We start from the raw sequence: 25,446 nt of genomic DNA on the forward strand, positions 1-25,446 counted from the left end.
AATAGTTTGCTATATCTATGATCAGAGCATTTAGCCATTACAAGCTACACTATAGACCCAGATAACCATCAGTTAGTCTTAGTTCTACAGGTAAATATATATTTAATTCTCAGCACCAGTCCTCATGTTGAGTCCTTTCTAGTTTTTTTGTTTGTTAGTTTCTGAAGCTCATTCTCTAGTACGGGGGTGAGCAAACCAGACAGACCCACAAGCCATATGTGACTGGCCTCTCTGTTTTGTTTATAGCTGCCTTTGTAAACACTGCAGCATCTGTGCTGAGCAGTTGTAGCAGGAACCACAGGACCTATAAAGCCAAAAGTACTGACTCTCTGGCCCTTCGCAGAAAAAGTTTGCTGACCCTTGCCCTGGAGTCGAGTAGATTCTCAGGCAGTGTTCTTGGTATTCCCTGAGTACTTGCATGTCACATGTTCTTTTCAGTTTGTTTGTAACCTTTATACTTGAAGGTTCGTTTGGATAGATAAGAAACCCATGACTCACCTTTTCTTTCCTTGAGTATATTTAATAATTTACTCCATTGTGTTCTGGCATAAAATATGTCTGTTCAAAAGTCATAATAAATATGTAGTTTCAGGTCATCTTTTGTTTTAGGAACTTTTTTTTCTTGAATTATACTTTTTGGTATTTATATTCTATTTTGTTTCCCCTCTCTATCCTTTATATATGTTGGCACTTCATCTTTTAAAATATGTTCTGTTTATTACTTTTTCTCAAAACTTTTTATCTTTTTTTTTAAAACCATCTTCCCTTTTTTTCTAATGCATTAAGCATTGTACTTTTAATTTCGAAGTAATTTTTCTTTTATTTTTAATTCTTAGTTCTGTTACCTCTGATTTCAATTCCTTCTCCAGTCACCTAATTTGTGAGTCTTATGTTTTTTCCTAGATTCTGTAATTTTCTTAATTTACTACACGCTGTAGAGACATTATTCTACTCCAGTCTCTATTTCCTTACAATAGTTTTAAGTGGAATTGTTGATACTTCTGCCGCTCATTTTTCAGTGCAATAAGTTTCCTGTATGATGAGAGGAATAGGCTGGGGTACCCTTTTCAGCTTCGTAACTCTAGAGCTCCCTCTTGTGTTGTGTTCACAAGGTGATTTTCGAAAGTATGGTTTCATCCTTTGTGAGATCTTTTCTGCTCCCTTTGTCTTTTATCTGGAACTTTCCTGTCCTTGCTTCTGTTGTCCTGTTCATCTCAGTTTGGAGTCTACTCCTAAGAGTTTTTCTCAGAGAAGTATCAGTTTTGAGGACTTACATGGCCCAGACTGCTCCAGCACCTATTTGCATGGCATTGTTCTTGCTTTCAGCCTGAGAACTGGATCCTTCAGAGCCTTTCCCAAATGTATTCTGAGACTAGTATGCCATTGAGGCTGAAGGGGAGGCTGAAGGGATTCTCCTGTTCTCAGGGCCATCAGAAAAGCCCCATGCCTTCCCTCTGCCTCATTCACAAATGCTGCTTCCCTATGGGCCTCATAACTGAGGTTTGAGGGGAATCTCTACCTATAAAATTTATTTGCATTGCCATGAGTTTTCTGGAGTTAACTTTTACCTTTTCAGAACTATAGGAAAGCCTGCTCAGTAACAAATAGTGAATCAAACAAAAGGCTTGAAGTTCTTATGATCCCAGTGGCAATAAGCTGTATTTATACTTTGAAAATGATGATTGGCTACAACAGAGAGACTCAACTGTGGCTGCAGGTCGGTCACCTGAGGGTGGCGGGGGAAGTGTGCTACGAGACCCTATTCCAGATCAATTCCATATATGAATGGAGGGATGAGGGGAGAAATGAGGATGGGTGACATTGGGACGTAGGAATATTCATTTGATTTTTGTTTTTTGTTTTTTGTTTTTAAGCTACTAGGTGATTCTCATGTATAGCCAGAGTTAAAAACTAGAATGTGACATTTTTAAAGTTATTTCTCCCTCCCCCTGAATTTTGCTTGGACTTGCATCTAAATATAACAGTTTTTATGTAATAAGCTAAACATAATCAGTTAGTATGATTATTTCTGTTGCTAGGACCCATTCTACTTTATTTGCCTCCATGCCTGATATATATTATAGATGCTCAGAAAGTAATGAATGAATGAAGTATTAATCATATAGGTCAAATGAATGACATAAGGCTTTATCAGATTTTTCTGTAAAATCTCAGCATTGTCATATTAGATTGCCTTGCTTCTGTATTATATGTACAATTATTCATTTTTAAAAGAGCATAATATTAGTTTTCCAAATGTGTTTCTCAGCTATGTATGTTAGCAACTACAGCCTTTCCTTTTTATTTTGATAGGAAGAGTCAAAAGTGACTGTTGACTTTGTTAATGTGAAATAACAGTGGGATGAGTAATACTGAGCATATTTTTGTGACATAAGTTCTTTAACTCTGATAGTTAATGGTTATAACACAAACCAGAACACTTCTAAAGAAATGTTTTAAATAATGTTCTTTTTCTGAAGGTTCAAATTTAGGATCTCAGTTTCCTAGAAGTTAAAAGGTATATTTGAGGGTGTGTCTGTGTGTGTTTTGTTTTTTTGTTTTTTTGTTTTTGAGACGGAGTTTCACTTTTGTTGCCCAGTCTGGAGTGTAATGGCATAATCTTGGCCACTGCAACCTCCACCTTCTGGGTTTGAGTGATTCTCCTGCGTCAGCCTCCCGAGTAGCTCCCATGCCTGGTTAATTTTGTATTTTTAGTAGAGATGGGATTTCACCATGTTGGTCAGACTGGTCTCAAACTCCTGACCTCAGGCCTTGGCCTTCCAAAGTGCTGAAATTACAGGCATGAGCCACCACACCCAGCCTGGGGGTTATATTTTGAGTATTGGTGTACTCTGACATTTTTAGATTAAACATAATAATTAGTGTTTTAGTCCTAACAAAATAACATAAATGATAAATAATTTTAAAAGCATTGTGATTGTTTATAATAATGTCTTGGCAGTTCCTGATTTAACATTCCAAATACCACTTTTAAGAAACAATCTCTTAGAACCATGACACGTAATTTTATAATTTTCCAAGGCACGGATTTGAATAGTGTGAAGAAGCTAGTTGGCATGTGAAAGCTAGGGACTTTCCTAGCTTACTGTTGCCCTCCTCCTGCACTTTAACTATCATTCCTACTGGTTGCCTTGTAAGATGAAACACTGTTTTGCTGTGACACAGGTCCAGAACATAAAGCCAGCTGCTGGTTCAGGTGTTGATATAAGAAAATTGTGGTTCTTGGCCAAAAATATCAAAGTTAAATATAAAACAATTATTCCCAATAAGTGCTCTGAGAAGCCATTGAACAATACAGAGCTACTTATCTTTGAGCTTAATCATTCCTAGACTGCAATGCATTTAAATACCTATGTCTCCTTTTTAATACATGAATACATTGTTCTGGCAAAAAATTGAAACAGCTTTTTTAAAGACCTGTTTTACTGCCTCCAACCTCTGAAGTATCTAGTGAGTATTTGATGTGTGTCCAAGTCCTTTTCTTTTTATTTATCTACTTTCAAACAATATGTGTAATGACTACAGATATGTGATTATCCTGTATATGTGCTATAGCTTGCTTTTCTAAATGTATGTTTTATTGGTACATATAAAGCAGGCTCCCTAATTCTTGGTTGCTATATTGTATTCCATAGTGTGTTAAAGTACCATAATCTATTTTTTCCCCCAGGGAAACTAATGCATTTATTTTAAATAACAGAAGTCGAGTCAAGTATTTTTTTTAAAGTTTTAACATATACAGTCAGGTTTTCAGTGAACTGGTGTTGGAGTCTCATGTAGTCTCTGTGCAGCTAGTTCCACCATTTTTCAGAGGGATTCATCATCTTCACTTCCTTCTTCACATTCTACGAAAGTTTAGTCAAATCCCAAAATAAGAAAAGGTGCAGTACAAAAGGTTTCTAGAAAACCGTAATCTATTGAACTAGTCTTTTAAGAATGGCCATTTTTGTATATTTCTAGTTATTTTCATATTAAAAACAGTGCTGCATAAGTAGGGACCATTTTTATGTCTCTAATATAGATGTTTAGAAATGGGTTGCAGGTTTTAATTTTGTTAATGTTGTCTATTTGCCTTCCAAAATGTTTGACAAATGGATACTTTTCTATGAATTTCTGATAATATTCATATCCCAGTACCCTTGTCAACTCTGTATTTTCCCCAGTATTTTAATTTTTACCAACTACTGAGATAGACAACCTGACAGAAAATCAATAAGCAAATGGATTTAAACAGCACTGAGACCAGATGGACCTAACAGATATACAGAACACTACACTCAACAACAGCAAATTATACATTTTTCTCAAGTGCAGATAAAACACTCCAGGATAGACCATATGTCAGGCCACAAAACAAGTCTTAATACGTTTATGAAGACTGAAATCATACAGGTCATTTTTTTTTAAACACATGGAATGAAACTAAAAAGCAATAGCAAAAGGAAATCTAGAAAATTCACAAGTATGTGGAAATTAAACAACACATTATTAACCAATGAGTCAAAACAAATCACAAGGTAAATTAGAAAATACCTTCAAATAGAAATGAAAACACAACATACCAAAACTTACAGAATGCAGCAAAAGCATTGCTGAGAGAGAAACTTACAGCTGTAAATGCTTGACATTAGGAAGTAAGAAATATCTCAAATCAGCACCCTAACTTTATTCCTTAAGGAAGTAATAAAAAGAAAAGCAATCTTAACCCAAAACTGGCAGATGGAAGAAAATTAAGAACAGTGGAGATAAATAAAATATTTATTGAAAAACAATAGAGTAAAACCAGAATATGGTTCTTTGGAAAGATTATCAAAATTAACACACCTTTAGGTAGACTAAGAGAAAAAGAAAACTCAAATTAGTAAAATGAGAAATGAAAGTGGGGATATTACTACCGTAGTATATGGAAATTAAAAGGATAATATTGATAAAAGTACTATGAACAATTGTATGCCAAAAAATGGATAATCTAGATGAAGTGGACAAATTCCTAGAAACACACAGTCTACCAAGACTGAATCATGGAGAGAAAATCTGACTAAACCTATAACTAGTAAAAAGATTGACTCTGTAATAAAAAGCTCCCAACAAAGAAAAGCTCTGATTGAGAAGACTTTACTGGTAAATTCTATCAAACATTTAGAAAAGAATTAACATTAATCCTTCTCATACTCTTTCAGAAAATCAAAGAAAAGGGAATACTTTCTAACCCATTCTGAGAGACCAGTATTACTCTGATAACCAAAGCCAATATTACAGGAAAAGAAAACTGTAAACCAGTGTTACTTCTCAGCTGCTGGCAGGTTAGACATTCGCGCATGGCAGTGGCTAAACCAGCCTTGGCAAAAGAGCGTCCCTGCTGATGGAGTACGCTGAACCTTCATGCCTGGCATTATGGCTGCTGTGTCCGTGTGTCTATTGCACCAGCACCGGAATCCACAGTGTAAATCACTAGTACCTTAGAGTCTTTGGTAAGCATTAACATGAGAGACAAAGGTCCTTCCACTTTGTGACCATTCTCATAGGCCCATCCATATGCTTCTTCTCCAAAATTTATTTCTGCCTTCCCAATCTTGGTCCCTTCCAAGCTCCTGACCGAACATCCAAGCCATTTGCCACTGCACAGGAGCCTATGTGTATCTGTATGTCATTCCATTTCTCCCTTCACATAGAGTGAACAACCAAGTGCACTACTGACACTGGAAGTGTTTCCCTTGCCAGTCTCTTTAGGATCACCCCCGAATGGGATGCGGTGCACTCATGGTCCATTTTCTGCTCAGAGCAACATAGTAGCTAATTCATGTGTGAACAAGGGCCAGGTTTTTCTCTCAGTGGTTTTAGAGACCTACTCCACCCCTAAATGAGGAGTTGAAGGAGAAGTACCAGTGTAATATACTAGGTTACATGGCAGTCTGGGCCATCTGTTCATGTAATTTACGGATGCCCTTTGGTCTTCCTTAAGCCAATCACAAATGGACCATTTCCTTTGTATCACAGATTGCTGCTATACCTCCCAACCTTCTGACTCAGTTGATTTGACCCTGTTTTGTTTTGGGCACCTCTGATAGCACAGTTACATGATGTCCCATGGCCAGGGCCTCACTCTGACTAGGTCTGCCCCATACCTGGGGCTGCTTTTCAAACCGGAGTCGTTTTCTGCCATGGAAGGCATAGCTTTGCTCTGGAGCCCTAAGGCTCTGCATTGCAATTCTCTTCCTGGCCTTGCCAGAGCATCACACAGCATCTTTGTCTACCATAAATACCCCAACCTTGATGTGATATCTCAGGTCATATGGCCTGAACAGCAGGGCAGTTTGCACCAGACTGGAAGACCTGCTACAGAGACCTCTGTTGCTCTGGAACCTACTCAAAACATCAGAGCAAAATTCCCAAATATAGCAGATGCTCCCTCCAAAAGATGAAGAGTCCTGCTAGTACTGTGCCTAGGAGATGCAAGGTGGAACATCTGTCCTTTACCAAAGAGGAGATCCCCAGAAAGCCTCAGGCTGTTGGAGCTATTAAAACTTTTCCAGTGTGGCAACACCTGAATGTTTGTGGCGTGCGTTTGATTTACTGGGGTATCCAAAATACTTGCCACTTCCTATTCACCAGGTCTGTTTGCTATAATGTTATTAATATAATGGACTAGTATGATGTTCTATGGAATATCCAGGTCCTTGTTTACTCCATGACAGAAAACAAAATGAATAGCTTCAGGATATGAGCAAACGCGAGCTTCTGTCATTCCCACCTAAAAGCTAACTTTTGACCCTTCTTACTAATGGGGATTGAAAAGACCACATAGGCCAGATCAGTAACCATAACCATATAACAAATGCTAGATGATTTGTTGGTCTGCTCCAGTAGACTCCACATCTTGCACAACAGCTAAGGTTAGAACTACCACTTAAGTTTACAGTGTTCACTGTCATTTACCACAGTCCACCTCGTTATTCTAGGAGGCACTCAGATCAACTGAATGAGGATATAATGGAGACTATCACTTGTGCAGTCTGTAACTTTGATGGCTAATCTCTCCATTTTCTCCTGGTGTGCAGTACTGCTTCTGACTTACTATCTTGGCCCAGGTGTAAGGGGTGAAATTTCAGGGACTCCCACTTAGCCATTCCCACCATGATCCTGAGAACATCGGGAAGGTTCTGCCAGCTGCTTTTTCAAATCTTAAAGTAATTAACAAAAGCCAGCCAACGCTGCAATCATTACAATTACCATTGCCCCTCTCTTGTTCATTTGCCACCACTGCTATGTAAGGCATTGCCTCACTACTCTGTGTCTCATCCCTATTCATACCTGTAGTCCTTGTCACCATTTTACTAGTCTGTTCCAGAGTCTCATCCTGTGTTTCTGATCTCTAGGACCAATCTCGGTGTCCATGTCTTAGCCTAGGTTTCCTCCAGAAGTCAGAGCTTAAAACGAAGACTCATTGACAGGTGGTCTTTTTTGAGGTATGATCCCAGGGAATAAGCTGGGGAAGTGAAAGACAGGAGGCCTGTGCAGTGTCTAATTAAGCTGTCATCACCATGGGCAGTGGGGTAGATCTTGCTGGGACCCTCTGAAGAGCCATGTAAAATATACTGCGGACGTCTCCTCTCAAGGGACTGAAGAGAGGAGCTTTTATCCTCCAGCTCCTGTGCTCTGTTAGTCAACAGGTGGCCTTTCGGGTGTCCATTCTACACACTCGTGGCTACATGTGCACACATGCCACACAGCCGCATCCAAGAAACCCAGGGTGGAAGACGAGATACACAGTACAGCTGAGGCAAGGGATTGTGGGGCCACACCTGTGGGGAGCGTTGCTATGGCAGTGTCAGATGGGGTTAAGAAAACAGGAGCCTGAGCACAAGACACAGTATCGTTTTGTCTTCAGTTTGGGGCCTTAGCTGAAGTTCAGAGGAAAAAGCGTTCAGGGAGGAATCCCATTCAACAACCTATTACAGAAGAATAAGTGTCTTACATTATACTGAAAGTGTTTCGTTACCTGAGATAAAAAGTCACCACTAACAATGCTGATACCCCATTTGATTGGCTATTTGTGTTGTCATTGCAAAAAAGAACCATCGTTTTGATAATACCAAACTTACTAGCCTATGAGACTATTTTGTTTCAAGTATGTCTAATAATGCTTAATTGGTCTGAACTGATGATTTTTCCCCCAAACCAAATTCTTAGTACTAAGCTTGGAGACTCAAATCCACATGTAACTTCATTATTTATTTATTTCATACTCATCTAGTTCAAATGTAACTCTTTCTGTTTTTAAGTTATTACTAGATATTTTGGAACTCTGGTTTCTCAAAAGTTCCACTTTGCAATTAATACTTCCTTTTTAGTAAGATTTTTAATTTTATTTTTAACCTATTTTTAGTGAGATATAGAGTATATGCTTGTAATCTTGAACTCTAGAGTTTTAAAATAGAATGTAGTTTTCTTATTTAGAAAAAGTCTTTAAAGCATTTCTTGTGAGTTGTGGAATCTTTTTCATACACTTGTATCATTTTAAATGTTTAATTTAGTAATGTAGACATGAAGGCTGTACAAAGACTGAAAATACAGATCTTACTGTTCATATTTTTCCACATATTAAGAGATTGTTTATGCAGTCATCTATATCATGTCCTTACAAATATAATTACAAAGTTGAAAAACAGGTTGACAATTGCATTTCACAGTATCTCTTGTAGAGGGCAGCAGAGAACTTAGATTTTGTTTTCTCTTTGCCTGTAGTACGGCTTCCCTAGTCTAATTTCCAATTGCTTGTTATTGTTCCAGGTAAAAGTAAATAATAATACCTAAAAAAGTTTTGAGTATTCCTAAGAATATGGTCTTATTCCTTAAATAATAAGACCAAAAAAAGTTTTGAGTATTCCTAAGCTCTAATTTATTTCTAAATTCCAAGCAGTTTTTCGCTTGTAAGGGGAGAACAGGTAGCCTAACACTCCTTTTCTATACAGAAGAGAAACGTTGTCTTTCTCTTTACCATTACATAATTCAGTTAAGTTTATAAATTCTAGATGTTTTACACAAAGAAAAGAAACCAATCTGTGCCTCATTTCTGCTATTTATAGAAAGTCATACAAATAGTTGCTGTTGGCCAGGCAGGGTCTCTCATGCCTATACTCCCAGCACTTTCGGAGGCTGAGGCAGGTGGATCACTTGAGACCGGAAGTTTGAGAACAGCCTAGCCAACATGGTGAAATCCCATCTTTACTAAAATTACAAAAATTAGCCAAGCATGGTGGTGCATGCCTGTAAACCCAGCAGCTGTTCAGAGGCTGAGGCACGAGAATTGCTTGAACTCAGGAGGCAGAGGTTGCAGTGAGCTGAGATCATGCCACAGCACTAAAGCCTGGACAACAGAGCAAGACTCTATCTTTTAAAAAAAGGAAAAAGGAAAGAAAAAAAGATCTCTTCTAGAAAACTTAAACAACTGGAACTATTTTATCCTTTTACCTACCCCGTATCTTATAAAAAGACTATAAGGCATCTGATCTCTCAACCTTTTTTACAGCTTCCTCCTCTATAAAGCATTGGCAATTTAGTGAACACTACTAGCTTGGGACTCAGGAGACTTTGGTTTTAGACTTAGGTCTATTGTTAACTTAGGTCAGCTAACATATACTGAGCACTCATTGTGTCCCAGAATATGTGCTAAAGGTTTTACATGGGTCATCTGAATCTGGACAGTGTGCCACTGAGTCAGGTCTGTTAAGCCACTGATTAACAAGGTACCTTTGGACAAGTTTGTTAAACTTGGTCAGTCCTACTTTCCTCCATCTCTAGAATCGAGATAATAAGTACTTCATAGAGTTGAGTAAGTAAGATAATATGTATAGAACTCTGGCACAAAGTAAGACCTTAAGTTTTTCTTCTATATTTCACCACCACCCATTAAGTTTCCTCCTGAGAAAACTGAAGAGGATGAGTTAATGATCTCAGAAGGCCTGTTTAGCCCTCTGGTTTTATGCAGCACTGTGACAAGACTCAAGATTCTTGAGTCTAGCTGACCTTCCACATGTTCACGGTTCCTTTTTTGGATTTAGACCCCAAACCTGTGCATTCAAAATGAAACTAAGATTTTAGTGTTGGTGAGCTGGGATTTTTGTGAACATGGCTGTCATCAGTAGACCCTATTTGTTTTCTGTTTCTGTTTTTACATATAAAGACTTCTACATTTACCTCTTGTGTCCGCAGCTGAAGGAGAGATTGAAAGATACCCCTTCTCCTCATTATCTTGGTCTCATTTTTGTCAGAACTAAGTGGAAAAACAGTTTCGAGAAAGACATTGGGTAAGAATCCCAGGAGAACTCCCAGCTGCTTGTTTCCTAACTCCCACTACACGTAATCCTTTATTACCTTAGAAACTATGTACTGTAAAGTATTGGCCTTACTTACGCCATATTTTAACTGATGAAGCTAACTGAGCCAGACATGTGTATAAAACACATGTAGCTACAAAAGGGCAGTGGTGGTCTTCCTGCAAGAACTAGCGCTGTCCTGCAAACCTTAGGCAATTACTTTCTATAGATTATTTGTCTTGTAAGTAGTCTGCGCCCACTGTTCTTCTGCATTCACTCTTCAACCCCTGTAATTTGCCTCTGTCTTTACTGCACTGAAATAGCCCACTTGAGATCCTCATTCAACTTGTAATCACTAAATCTGTGGCTCTTTTCTTACCCTCCTTACCTCTTTGCTGTAATTAACATTTTTTCTTCCCTTGGCTTTTGCTTTGTTTCTTTCCTTCTAACTATTCCTTTTGCAGAATTCTCTTTCCCTTGGCATTCCTTCAAAGTTAGATCCTTGGACCATGTTCTTTTTTGTCCAGATTTTCTCTCCCAGGCATCTCATTCACTCCCATTGCTTCGATTTGGATCTCTGTATCTGACTCTGCAGTCTGTACTTAGCCTCCAGCCTCAAGTTTTTGTCCAACATTTTTAACTACCAGCAGAATATTTTCATTTGCATGTTTTTCCACTGCCTCAGACTCAGTATATCTAAAATGTAACTTAGAATTTTCTTTCAAAGCTTGTTCCTTATTTGCACTAACAGTTACCCCTCCTATTTAAAAAATTGTAGGCATCTGTGACTTCTTGCTTATATCTTTTTCCTTTTCCCCACTGCTCCTACCTTAGGCAAAGTTCTTCCTACCTGATTGCGATTTTTGCATTACGTTTTCAGTCATCTTTCAACCATCTTAAACACTCGTCACGTATGTATATCTTATTACAACATAGCTGTCATTATGCCTCTCACCTGTTCAGCACAGCCATCTGCTCCATCTTTACCCACAGCTCATGACCTCACAATGTGGGCTCACTCCCTCATCCTCCTTGAAATTTTCTCTTGCTCAGATCTATGAAAAACATTACATTCAAGGCCCCACAGACATAACATTTTAGACCTCTTCCTGGTATTGTTCCCAGCCATGTCTTAGCTTAGAACGCTACCAAAAGTGGTTTCTCCTCCAGAACTCCTGAATTTGCGAAAGCTGTCTACCATCAGTTATCTCTTCATGTGGCCTGCCTTTACACAGTGGTCTCTCAGCAGATATGAAGCCTATTTTTTTTTATTACCCAAGTATCTAGAATACTGCCTTTTATATAACAGATGTCTCTGATTCTAATAAATCCTAAGAATAGAAATACTTTTCCAATATACTAACATCATTATAGTTTCTAGAATAAAATTTTACCATTCAAAATAAAATAACGAATTTTATGTTTAAAAGGAAATCTGCTTCATAGCAGGCCTGCCAAACCAACAAAAGTAGTGTTGCTCCATAGAAGAAAAGACTTAGGCTAGAAATTTGGAGACTGTTACTGGTCACTGTCATTATTGTCACTTCACCTCTGTGAGCCTCATTTCTTCACCTGTAAAATGCCAGACTTTTTAAGTAGTCTTTTGACCCTGTTAGGACTAGATCAAGATCAGTTCATTCAGTTTAGAGAAGGACCCTGTTACATTATTACACATTTATATATATTACATATATTTGGAACAGAAATCACCTTTATGTTATAAAATATCTAGTACACAGATAATCAAGTTGTTAAAACATACCGAAAAGTATCTGCCTCTAAGAAATCTGAATTTTCAAATCTTAAGTATTCCAGTTTACCCATAACCTCATGGGAGATTTACTTCTGGAATAGAGGGAACAGAAGTGCGCCTGCTGTATTTACCCTGCTAGTCTTTAGAAAAATTGGTGGGAACTATTTAAAGACTTAGATAATTTCATAATTGTGAATATGCTTGCATTTCTGTAAAATAAAAACAAGTGTCCTAGATAATTAGGCTTTTCTTCATTATATACGTTGACTTAGCCCTATTGAATAAGAATTTCTATTTCCTTGAGTTGTCAATTTGTCCAGGCAATAGCGTTTTATATGAAAAGTCTGTCAGTGACTAAGCACTAGAGTAGATAACTTAGCGATTTGTTTTCCTTTGGGAATGCTTTTTAAATCAGGAAGAGAAGCTTCTGCCCTACTTGAACCCAGCTTCTCGCTCCTCTCAGGCGAAAGCTGAGAGGCCTAGGTGTGCCCAACTGTCAGTTAAAGTCACGTGGTGGCAGGTCCCGCCCCCAGGGCCCGGTTGACTATGGCCCCGCCCCAGAGCCCTGGAGTCCGTGCCGGCTGCCTGCGGCTCTCAGAAGCGTTTGCTCCACCGCGGCGAGAGGCATGGGCACGTGGCTGCCGAGGGTGGCCGAGCTCTGGGAAGAAAAGCCCGTGTGCCTCTGCCTAGCTTCGGTACACGGCTGACTCGGTGTGGATTGACTGGAAAGGTTTGAGGGGGTACTTGGGAAGCATGGTGGCACATGATGAGAGTGGAGGTCTCCTACCTATTAAAAGGACCATCCGAGTCCTAGATGTCAATAACCAGTCCTTCAGAGAACAAGAGGTAAGACTTTAAGAGAAACATTAGGCAAAAGGAATGTTTTCTAACTCCACGGAGCTTTTAAGATCTTTAAAATTATACTGTTAATGACTTGTTAAACTTTTGATCTTCTCTTTAAAATGTATGTCATTGGTTTATGTGCAAGTTTGAAATGTGTTTAGGGACTGTGGTCTAATTTTAAATAGTTTGTACATAGCATGAGTGTACACCGCTTTTATACAAAAGGAAAAAAGATTTTAAATGTATACGTTACTCTGGTTACATTTGTCATGTTTCTGATGCTTAATATAGTTGTTTAACTTGAATTTGTATCATCCAGTCTTAGAAACTACCTTAATGGAGTAAGAGGAAAAGAATCCCATCCTTGTAAATCAATGCTAGTGAAGGAATTGCTACTAAAGTGCAATCTGACCTGGTGTCACTTTTTCGTCCATCTGATGATTTCATTGTATGCCACTTTTTTCTTCAGAGACCTGTTAGAATATTTAAACCAATGACTCATTCTTTTTACCCTCCTTGCTTTGTCTGAAGTCATTTTTTTGTCTTCATGAACATTTATCAATATAAATCAAATACTTTGTGCCATTTTATGTAATCTTGATTTAATATTGTGTGGTATTCTGTTTATACTATATACTTTTCATACTGCATTGTCACTTATGTGCTCAGAATAGTGTTCCTGCATTAACTGTATCTCTTGATGGTGGCAGTGGTTTCCATCTCTGTACACATGTCAAAACTTATTTAATTGCATTTTAAATACGTAAAGCTTATTGTATACCCCAGCCACCTTGCCTGTCATGTGTACACATACACACACTCCTAGTAGTTAGAATAGCTGCTGTCTCCAGGAAGTACACTTCTATTTGGTGGTGTTTGGCTTTAGTTTCTGTGTTTTTGGTTTTGGTCTTTGCCTGTGTGTCTCAGGTTTCTCAAAATGTATAAGCATTTCCTTTGAGTAAAGTAGTCATCCTCGGTCACTAGTGTGAATCCTGCAGCTTATCATCTATCTGTTGGGCCCATAGAAACTGATCTTTGTTTAGTATTAGGCATGGGCTGTGTTTCTGCCTCACCTTTATTCCTAAGTTGAAAACACTAGGAATGTTGTCAGGGTTTTAGATCTAGTGACACAGGTTTAAATAGTTTCGGTATTTCTAGAAAAGGAAGAAATCCCATGTGATCATAACTCATTTTTATCTTTTTAAAAATGACTTTTAATTTTCATTCTTTTGATTTTTAAAGTTTTTGCTAAGCAGGAGAGAAGATTATTTATCTTTTAACCCAAAGAAATAAACCCAGGCACATACTGTTTTTTATTCAGTGTCGTGGTATGATTCATTATAGAAGAGACCCTCCTAAAATGTTCTCTAACTGGCATCATTAGAAGAAAAAACTTTTCTACAAAATGCTGAATTCTCACCAGGATTTTTCCATGTTGCAGTTAGGTATAAGGGATAACCTGATAAAATATTCTCAACAATTTTCTGTTTATAGATATCCAGAAATTTTTAAGGGATAAAAATCTAACTACAAGTGAATTACTAACATTAATTAAAACCCTGATCTGTGGGTAGATTGCCTATAATAATGCATGCATGTGACTGGCTAGCTAACCTTGATCATCTGATTAAAAGTTAACCTAAATCAACAACATAAACTTCTGTTACAGGGTGTTGGGTTATTTCCCCTCCAAGTGAACTTTAGCCCTGGTGAAAGGTTCCCTGCAGCAGAAAATTCACTGGGCATGTAAAGCTTGTTGGCATTCTTTGTTTATTCCCATGGATTTTTGGATTTTGTTTTTTTTTTTTTTTTTAAGGAGAGTATGGTCCCAGTATCCATATCTGTTCTTTAAGCTTGAATTTGACATGACATGTTTTCAGCACTCCAAAACAAAAATAAACAATGCTAGGTGGGCCTTCCATTTGGTGGTGGTGAGATAGTGTGCGCCTATTCCACTCACCCTTCATCTCCTCCAAATGCTGCATCCGGTCTGTTCTAAATACTGTGTTAGGATTCCGTTTTGTGACTACAAATACTTAGGTTCTTAATAGTCAAACCAAGATTATTAAGATAGTTCACATGGCCCTCTAAAGAAAACTACTTTTAGTTTCAGCTCACATGGGCCAATTTCTAACCTGTATTCCAAAAGACACAAATTTTTGTCCTGATCTTTTAGTTGGTCTGTGAATGCCTAATCCATATCACTTTTCCACAGAATTTTTCATATGATTCTTTTTTCAAATAGCGTATGTATCCTGAGATTAGTAGTAGCATTACACCTTTACATTTCATAATCACACTGTTATTTTAGTCATTAAAATTTTTCATACTTTTAAAATATATATGCTACAAGTTTTGTATTTGCCAAACATTCTTCATGTATGTCCTTTGAGGCAGGAAACTTACCACCATTCAGTTTCCAAAACCATGTGCAGAAAGTGCAAAGTGCCCTTTTCTCTCCCTCCCCCAACCTGTATTTCCTGAGTAAGCATCATACTTACCAAGACTCTTAGACTTGATAAACTCTGAAGAGTAGCATTTCCTTTATGGAGAAGTGAGATTATACTTGGTTTTTTAAAGGACTGTGGAACATATTTAACCACCACATACCACTTGGCATAATCTGCCACCCTAAAGAGACTACATCAGCAAAACCTGTGTTCGTTTCAGAAGTATGCTTTAGATATATTTACATTCACTTATCTAAATCTAAATTCTGTAATTTCTAAATGTCACGTAATTTTGAGTTACCAGAAGGTTGGTAGTTGGTAGTTGGTAACTGGTCCTATAAAGATAAGAATTTTTTTATCATTAATTTGATTTTACATGATAAAATAGTTATCAAAAATTTCTTTCCTGCTAACTAAATTTTCCCTGCATATTCATTGGGAAAAGCACCTTTCCAAAGACTTTAAAGTTGAAATTAAATATATTTTCTGGGAAGTCAAATTTGTTATTCATGAAACAAGAAGAGTTAACCTCTTTTCCCAAAAAGCAGAACAGAACTTTCTGACAACTGCTTTGTTCCAGTGAAATGTCGGCATTTCTTACTCTGTGAGGTAATTCAATCTTCAGTCCAACAGGAGACTCTTTGTGCTGTCTTTACTAAATGGAAAGGAATGCCTGTGCTGGCCCCTGCACACGCGTGTGTCAGTCAGTCGGCACAGATGTACGTGGGGGAGGCATCCACACATGTGCTCAGAAGCACGGTGTGTGCCATCTTATTACATATCTCCAAGGTTTCTTTTTCAGTTCATTTATGTTCAGAGTTTTACTTTGGAGTCGATTATTTGGTCTGAGGGGTTGGTCTATAACTCTGCCTCTTAAAGCCTTCAAATTTCTAAATTCTCTTTGGTTATCTACTGAGTTTCCTTAATAGTTCACATTCCTTTCTGACATATATATATACATTTAGGAGCTTTAATGAGTCTAATTGTTTCTTTGGATATTTAAATTATTTACATTTTTTTCCAAATAACTTTTTCTGTTTATTTTTATTTAAAATATTTTTTTACCCAAACCAAAAATGGTCAATATAGTCTTTATTTAAAGGCTTTATTTTTACTCAGTTTCTACATCCCTTCCTTTTTATATGACTTTAGTTATGTCAAAGAATTTTTAGAAAAAGTTGCTGCTTCTGTTATTTTTAAATACCTTCTTTTTCAGTGATAATTTAAAATTATATATCCTCCTAGATTCTCATCAAAATTATTTTGTCAAGTATGCCACAGTTGTCAGAGGCACAAATACAAGTAGTTATGCTCCATAGACATTATAAAGAATAGACCTGCTAGTTCTGTGATCTGGCATTCTTCATTTCAGTAACTGTGTGAGTCACCTAATGGATGCCTCCATTTTTCTAGCCATAAAATTAGAATAATGCAATGTTTATGAAGTTTTGAAGTCCTTGAACAAGTGATGTGTTCGCGATATTATTTAAAAGCAGTAACGTGGAATCATAGCTATTTCTTCTCAATTTGTCTATACTTTTAATAAGTTACTGTTTGAGAGAGAATCTATTTATGAATTCCACTCTATGTAGTAAATGGATATTCCTAAAATATGTTAGTAATAGCTCAGACTTCATATTTGCCAGGCTTTGTTTCAAGCCCTCTTATTCATTTACTCTTTACAACTTTATAAGAGAAGTGCTGCTGTTAGCCTCATTTTCCAGATGAGAAAACTGAAGCCCAGGGTGTGCCCTAGCAAGTGGTAGAACCAGGATTTGTGCCCAGTCAGATTTCAGAGCCTTGGAGCTCTTTTAACTCCTCCCTGCCTTGGCTTCAATATTTTTCAGCCCATTCCAGTGTCAGACTGTTTATTGAAAGGTTGTATTTTCTAACTGAAGTAGTTAAGAATGAAATGATATCATGTCTGAGATTTGCTTTAAAATGTTTAAGTAGGGACAGAAATGAAACAAATTGTTAGACCAGACACTGTGGAGGCCGCATGATAGACACATGGGATCCATTATGCCATTCTCCGCTTTCAGGTATTTTTGAAAATTTTCATAACAATAATGCTTTTTTAAAATAAAGTTATTCGCCACATTAAAAAGTTCTATTGGATTTGAGGATGTAATTTCCTTGTTTTAATTTTTCCCCTAATGGTAGTATTTGTTATGTTCTCAAAGTGATATTCAAATATTTGACTGGCCTTTCTTACACTTATTTTAAAAGTTACTGCTGTTCAATAGAGTTCTTACTTTTTTTGACAATAAAGAACTTTTATGTTTCTGTATTTTACAATGTACAAAAATTGTTTTGTGAGAGGGCTTTACTTTGTCCAAGTTTGTATGAAATCATTGCACCTAAACATACATTTAGTGTTATCTGGTTTGTTTTTATAGGAGCCAAGCAATAAAAGAGTTCGACCTCTGGCTCGTGTCACATCGTTGGCAAATTTAATCTCTCCTGTAAGAAATGGAGCTGTCAGACGCTTTGGTCAAACAATACAGGTAAAAAGAGAGGAGTAAGAATCATGTAGTCAGGGGACTTTCTATAGAAGCCTGGAATTTGTATTTTTCTTTGAACTGTACAGACAGGTTTGCATTACTATGCTTAAACATAGTTTTCTTTTTGGAATATGCTAGTAAGGAATATTGTTCCGGAACAATGTGTAACCTCATATTAATTTGCATCTTATATCAATGCATAGTCTTGGCTAGTTTTTATTCCCAAAAAAAAGTAATTTTAGCTGATAAATATGTAAGAGTGATAGGTGGAAACTTGGATAAATTATTGTCTGCATTGAAAAATTCTCAGAACTTTAAAAAAATGGAAATAATTCTGTTTCTTCCAAATCTTATTTTGTCCTTTGTTCACCATTTTTTTTTTTTTTTAAGTCATTTACCCTTCGTGGTGACCACAGATCCCCAGCCTCTGCCCAGAAGTTCTCTAGCAGGTCAACAGTCCCAACCCCTGCCAAGAGAAGGAGCAGTGCGCTGTGGTCAGAGATGCTAGACACCAGCATGAAGGAGTCTCTCACCACCAGGGAAATCAAGCGGCAAGAGGTACCTGGCATGCAGCACTGAGACTATTGGCCTGTACTCTAAAAAGGCCCGTTTTTTAAATATATGTGTTCCCAAAAGAACAGCAAACTGATGCCTATGATAAAACTAACTTGAATTTTTGTGTTTGAGCAACAATTCTTACTACATGATGAACAAAACCTAATGATGGATGGTGGTCAAATTAAACAACTCTAATAGAGTAAAATTACCAAACACATGGCAACCTTTTATTTGGGATTCCATTCTGAATTACAGTTTTCAGACTGAGTTACTTTTAAAATGCTGTTCAAAACATCAAATAATGTAAATATCAGTTGTATATAATTTTCCTTTCTCAAAGGAAGAAATGACCTCTGATGTTTGCTGGATGTTTTTTAGGCAATATATGAAATGTCTCGAGGTGAACAGGATTTAATTGAGGATCTCAAACTTGCAAGAAAGGTCAGTAAATAACTTATCAGATGCCCTAGTTTTTTTAAATTACATTTTACAAAATCTAAAGGATGGTTTTCTTAACCTTTAGAAGTAGAAAAATAGAAAATACCTACTGGTGAATACGTTTTTTAGATGAGGTCTAGACACATCTCCTCAAATATAAGTATTAGAGTTTATTTGGGGATTAACACATACTTTAATTAATTTCTTTGATGTGTAGCAAACAGAATCCATGCTGGCTTTTATATAATTAACTCCATTTGTTTCCAAGTATAGATCCCTCATGTTTCCCTCGCATGATCTCTGTGACACATTTCTCCCCTCTGACAGGCCTACCATGACCCCATGTTAAAGTTGTCCATCATGTCAGAAGAGGAACTCACACATATATTTGGTGATCTGGACTCTTACATACCTCTGCATGAAGGTTAGATGTGCCACTTAATTTTCATAAAAGAGTAGTAATACAAGTAATTTTCAGTCCAAACTTCTAATGTAGTGCTGACCTATTTTTTAATTAAACCTATTACTGGTCTTTCTGCTTTTTTATCACTTCAGATTTGTTGGCAAGAATAGGAGAAGCAACCAAGGCCGATGGAACAGTGGAGCAGATTGGTCACATTCTCGTGAACTGGGTATGTAGCGAGTTGTTGACCCCAGATATGCCATGTTGCAGTTTCTGATGAATATGAGATTGGTTTGATCCCATAACTGTATTCTACAAACACATAAGGCATTAAAACTAATTTACAGTGATATAAGAAGTTAGTCTGTTTAAAAAAACATTTCATTAATGCTGTAGGTTCATTTGTGTTACAAATATGTTCCTGCTTGGATAGAATTCCCACGTTATGTGTGATTATCTGTTGCATTCTTTCACCTATGTTTAAGTGCATGCCAGATGCCGGGCACTGTTGGAGGAGGAGTCGCTGCGGAGTCAGTGACGAAAGGCTGTCTCTGCCTTTATAGCCTAGTGAGGGCAGTCTTAGGGCTGTTGGCAAATGGAGGACACTCAAGTGTCCTGGGAGCACAGACTGCCAGCATCTGAGGTTGGGGGCGGGTGGAAGTCATGAGTCTTCAGTTGGATTTGGCCAAATTACAAAAATTTGAAGAGCATTTTAATGATTGCTAAAATACTATTCAGCTTCCATTATTATCTACAAGAAAATGACCACAGCTTGTTAAAACTCTCAAGAATAGCTGTACATTTTGTGTGTCATGTTCACAGGCTTGTTAATGAACTCGGTTATAACAGGAACATATCATACCTTTTATTACTCCTTAGTTACCACGCTTGAATGCCTACAGAGGCTACTGTAGTAACCAGCTGGCAGCCAAAGCTCTTCTTGATCAAAAGAAACAGGATCCAAGAGTCCAAGACTTCCTCCAGCGATGTCTTGAGTCTCCCTTCAGCCGAAAACTAGATCTTTGGAGTTTCCTAGATATCCCTCGAAGTCGCCTAGTCAAGTACCCTTTACTGTTAAAAGAAATTCTTAAACACACTCCACAAGACCACCCTGATGTTCAGCTTCTGGAGGATGCTGTAAGTAGTCCCATAAGTGATTCTTTTGTTTTTCGAGTTTATACATTAGGTTGCTTTAGAAAGATATAAAATGATACTTTGGAATCTTTTGAAGATACTGATTCACATCAGCATAGTGAGTTGTTCTGTTGTTTTATGTACCCAGTGCATTAGTACACTGTGCACTAAGCGATAAGGAGATGTGTGTTGGACTTTGCACATTTTATATCTTAAGGGACAGGATTCTCATCTGAACTCACCTTTTTGCCTTTGGACAAATCACCCAATTTGGCTAGGGCTGTTTTTTCTTGATCTATATAGTGAACCGACTGACAGAATTCACTGGTTTCTAGAGTCCCTTCAGGCTTTAAAGTTCTTCCATTCCATGTGACATGTTTGCCCTGCAGAAAGGAGCAGAATGAGTTAATACACTGAAGTTGCTCTGTCAATTTATCATTTTCAGATATTGATAATACAGGGAGTCCTCTCTGATATCAACTTGAAGAAAGGTGAATCCGAGTGCCAATATTACATTGACAAGCTGGAGTATCTGGATGAAAAGCAGAGGGACCCCAGAATTGAAGCGAGCAAAGTGCTGCTGTGCCACGGGGAGCTGCGGAGCAAGAGCGGACACGTAGGTGCTTTTGCTGCCGCAGAGCAGCCTCCCTCCCACCTCTTTCTCTCTCACACATTCATTATGAGGCAGGTTTGGGAAGGGAAAGTCATGACATAGTAAAAGAAGATTGCCGATTTTAATTTTATATTACCAGCTTTGATAAAGCCCACATTTGGGTTCCATGACTAAGAATAAATAAGATGCCTTAAATGTCTCAGTGGAGAATCAGTAATACTTTATTTTTTAGTTTTGAAGTATAAATCAACTTGCTGGGCCAGGAGTTCCTATCTAAATACAGTATTAGTTCCATAATGTTTAATAAAGTATCCTTCAAAAAATATTTTAAGTGTTTATCTTATGCTTATGGAAGTGGTTTTTAGCACTATGTAACAAATTTCTGAAGCAGATTAAATGAATGCTAATTTATTTGTAAAATGCTAATTACAAAAGTACCTGCTAAAACTAAGTACAGTCATGGAATGGTATTTTCGTTTCAACATGCATTTTCAAAAGCCCAGTTTCTATGTTGGATTTTTGTTAAAAAAAAAAAAAAAAAAAAGTAAAATCAGACATCTCTGATTTTTCTTTCATGAGGCCTAATTTTTCTATAAAGGCATAAATTTGTGTGGGACAAAATAGAACCATTGACATTTTACCAGCTTGCATTTTTAATCCCTGCTTTGTATTAGAAAACTGCTCTACAACACTAGTGTCTCAAGTCATGTTACTCATAGTCAGTCCTTGTGACACAGAGCGTTCCTGTAGCTGCTGCTTAATCTGATGTTACATACCAGTAAGAAACATTTTATTTATTCTGAGATTGGAAAAACTTGCCAAATAGAACATAACATGCACGCATAGCCTTGAAATCACCACCTTTATGATTACTAAATGTCACTTAGTAAGCGGGCTCTTAGAAAATGAATCTGATGAAATTAATCACGTCGTTATTTCAGCAATGTATTTCAGTTACTTAAAAACGCAAGTTTAATATTTAGAAAGAGTCTGTTTCCTATTTCTCCAGAAACTTTACATTTTCCTGTTTCAAGACATCTTGGTTCTGACGCGGCCGGTCACACGGAATGAGCGGCACTCTTACCAGGTTTACCGGCAGCCAATCCCAGTCCAGGAGCTGGTCCTAGAAGACCTGCAGGATGGCGATGTGCGGATGGGAGGCTCCTTTCGAGGGGCTTTCGGCAACTCAGAGAAAGGTAAAATACAGGCCTTAAAATCATTTTAAGATTGTATGACCATTTTGTATAGAATAAACCTTTTTTTAGACTGATTTTTTTTTTTTCCAGCTAAAAATATCTTCAGAATTCGCTTCCATGACCCCTTTCCCGGCCAGTCTCATACTCTGCAAGCCAATGATGTGTTCCACAAGCAGCAGTGGTTCAACTGTATTCGCGCGGCCATTGCCCCTTTCCAGTCGGCAGGCAGTCCACCCGAACTGCAGGGCCTGCCAGAGCTGCACGAAGAGTGTGAGGGGAACCACCCCTCTGCTAGGAAATTCCCAGCCCAGAGTAGGGCATCCACAGTTTCCAGTGTTACTCAGGTAGAAGTTGATGAAAACACTTACAAATGTGGCTCTGGCATGCAGATGGCAGAGGACAGCAAGAGCGTAAAGACACACCAGACACATCCCGGCATCCGGAGAGCGAGGGACAAAGCCCGGTTTGGTGGCAAACGGAAAGAGACTTTGGTGTAGAGAAAGCTCTGTGTGTTAGCTGGTGGAGAGACTGTTTATAAATGTACAGTTTTGTTTTCTTATAATGGGAGCGTCATAGGGTTACTTTATACCAGTTGTGACATTTTCATTGTTTTTGGTCGTTCTTCTTTTTTTAATGGCAGCTAAAGAGTTACAGATTACTGTTAAATTGCAGTCTTTTTTAAAGATAGTTTCTCTAATTATTGAGAACATGCAAGCCTGGTATTTTTAATCAAGCAATATTTATGAAATGGATTTTCTCTTAAAATTCTGGATTCATCATGGCTTTCTAATACCAATTGTAATATTTACAATATTTACCAAAACTTAGAATTTTGCAAATACTGGAATTCTGCCAGTGTTTCTTTGATAAGCCTTGCATGCAAAATTTGAAGTTTTAATATTGGCACCCAAAATCTATGTGGAATGTATGTTTGGAGTATTTCAAAATTTACCTTGAAACATAACTTCCTTGGAAAGCAAACTATAAGCCTGAGTAGGTTTTTATTTTTATGAACTGGAATGCTTTAGTTTTTCACTGTACATTCCTCATTTTACATTCATTTAACCTGCCGATTATTTAATTTTTTTTATTGTAAAGTAGTTTTTAGTATTTGCTTTTATTTTTTTACTTTGATGCCTTTTCAAATTGGCATGTCTTTAGTTTTCTTTCTGATTAAAAATGTGTATGTGTGTGTATGTGTGTGTGTATATATATATTTTAATCACATTAACTTTACCAAGTGAAACCAAGCCATACTGTTTTTGAGCCAATTAAGAAAATTGCCATTTTTAACGTATAGCATTTCAGGGGAAAGACCCATGAAGTGACCTGGTATATTCTAGACTACTGCAAGAAAACCACTTCAAAGATTTTGTTGAAAGTTTTAGTGTTGTCTGAAAAGCAAGAGGGAAGGTGATTGGTAGTGAGTTAAAAGAAAAAGAAAGGAAAAGAGAGTAGTTTTGTCTTCAAGTAAAATGTCTGGTTGTGCCAGGCATTTCACAGGTGTGAAAGGAGCTAGGAGAAGCTTACCTTGAGGGCGTGTAGTAAGTTGTAGAAGGCTTGAGGGGATGTGGACTTATTTGCCTTGGTTTGCAATACCTGCAAATAATGAGTCTGAAAAGAAACAATGAAATGTGTTGAAAATTTGACCATCTTAGATCAATTTTGGTGGATTTATTCATAAGATGGAAAAAGACTGGTGAATCTTTTATTACAAAATGTTTCTGTTAAAATGGGATCATCATCTTTCTTTGAAAGGGGGGAGGGAGGAGTAAAAGCCCGATTATAATGGTGATCAATTCAAGTCAGTGTTGACTATTCTGTGAAATATATTTGGCCAGTGGAAATGATAATCAGAAAAGACTGTAAATAGATCCATCCAAGTGATTTCTCTGTACAAATGAATGATACTATTAAAAAAAAAAGCACACACATAATCACCCTGAAGGTTTCTTGCCTGGTGGCTATTTTGGGGGCATCTGGCAAAATATGCTAGTGTGGCAAAGGAGATAATGGCAAGCCTCACAAAAGTTAGAAAATCTTTTAAGAACATGGTATAATCAGACACAGCAATTGTATTGAAGACAACGGAACACCTGTTGCTTTCTGGATAGGATAGTAAGGGTGGTAGCAAAGCATCCTGATTAATTTCAGATTTTAATTTAAGTAACTCAGGTTCCTAACTTTGGAAATTCACATTCAAAAGTGTACATTACACCATTGATTGTGACCTGCAACACCAGAAAGCAAGGTTTCCAGTCATTTCTAGAGGGGTTTTATAGAACATTTATTCCAGAGTTCCCCTGATCAGCTTCTGAAGTTTAAGAAGTAGTAGTTCAAGTGTTGTTAATGGGACGATGTTTTATTTAAAACTGGATCTTCCTTTGGTTCCCTCAAGGGAAAAAATAAGACCCAGAATCTGTGTAAATACATCAGATGAGTACTCCTTAGAAATAGCACCTGTGTTTGAGAGCAGTCAGCGATCTAGCCCGTTAGTTCTCAAACCTCTTGGGCATCACAATCACCAGAGGTGCTTAAAAAATAGTAACTGGGCCTCACCCCCTAATGTACGCCCTGCAACCACACACGCACCATTTTACTGAATCCAGATTGTGGGACGTGTAGGGAGAGGACTGATGGTTTACATTTGCAAGCATCCCTCCTACCAATTCCAGTGCTTTGAATTCCTTGGATCAGCATTGAGGATTCACTCATTGAGCCAGCCCCCTTTAGGTAACATATACCCACTATGTTCCTAGTTTGCCTTAACCTGCTCAGAGTCAGAACTGAAGAGAGTCGTTTCCCTGCCTTTTTACCTTCTTCTAGTGGGTGTGCTTACGTATGTTCAGGAAAGAATAGTCTCTGCCCTGAAATACTTCTTAAACTTCGTGATCCATCTCAGGATGTGTGCACACACAGTGGTAAGGGAAACCTGGCCATCTGATTGGCCATCAGTGGGTCACAGGTAAATCACCCTGGGATCTATCAGGACACAACTGACTCATCATATGTGTTCAGCTACTTTTGTGGTAGCTGGGTCTACTTTGTGTCTAATGCTTTTCTCAGTATGCAGACAGCACAATATTTGTTTCAAATATACGGCTCTAATGCTAGTAATTTTACAACAACCACCATCAGAAAATGCCTAAAGCCCCCATCTGTGAATCTTGATGACAGGCAGAAAGACCTAAAGTGACAATGTTACAATTTGTCTTCA

The 25,446-nt window shown here is 37.6% G+C and overlaps 1 protein-coding gene across 3 annotated transcripts in view; it reads left to right on the top strand.

The window, feature by feature from the left end:
• The window catches only part of NET1 (neuroepithelial cell transforming 1), a 45,357-nt gene extending 21,181 nt beyond the window's left edge, over positions 1-24,176 (top strand). For 2 of the 3 annotated variants that reach the window (XM_012443442.2, XM_064369079.1), the window contains exons 4-12: positions 17,783-17,890; positions 18,278-18,445; positions 18,824-18,886; positions 19,211-19,307; positions 19,439-19,515; positions 20,166-20,423; positions 20,866-21,036; positions 22,043-22,229; positions 22,320-24,176. In XM_012443442.2, the coding sequence (XP_012298865.1) occupies positions 17,783-17,890; positions 18,278-18,445; positions 18,824-18,886; positions 19,211-19,307; positions 19,439-19,515; positions 20,166-20,423; positions 20,866-21,036; positions 22,043-22,229; positions 22,320-22,726 (1,536 nt within the window). In that variant the 3' untranslated portion in view covers positions 22,727-24,176. Of the gene's footprint in view, positions 1-12,702; positions 12,937-17,782; positions 17,891-18,277; positions 18,446-18,823; positions 18,887-19,210; positions 19,308-19,438; positions 19,516-20,165; positions 20,424-20,865; positions 21,037-22,042; positions 22,230-22,319 lie in introns of those variants that run through there. The other variant, XM_012443443.2, reaches the window with a different exon arrangement.
• Positions 24,177-25,446: the final 1,270 nt, after the last annotated feature.

The sequence above is a fragment of the Aotus nancymaae genome, unplaced genomic scaffold (genome assembly GCF_030222135.1).
Source record: "Aotus nancymaae isolate 86718 unplaced genomic scaffold, 86718_ANA_hifiasm-v0.15.2.pri h1tg000083l, whole genome shotgun sequence".
Lineage (NCBI taxonomy): Eukaryota > Metazoa > Chordata > Mammalia > Primates > Aotidae > Aotus > Aotus nancymaae.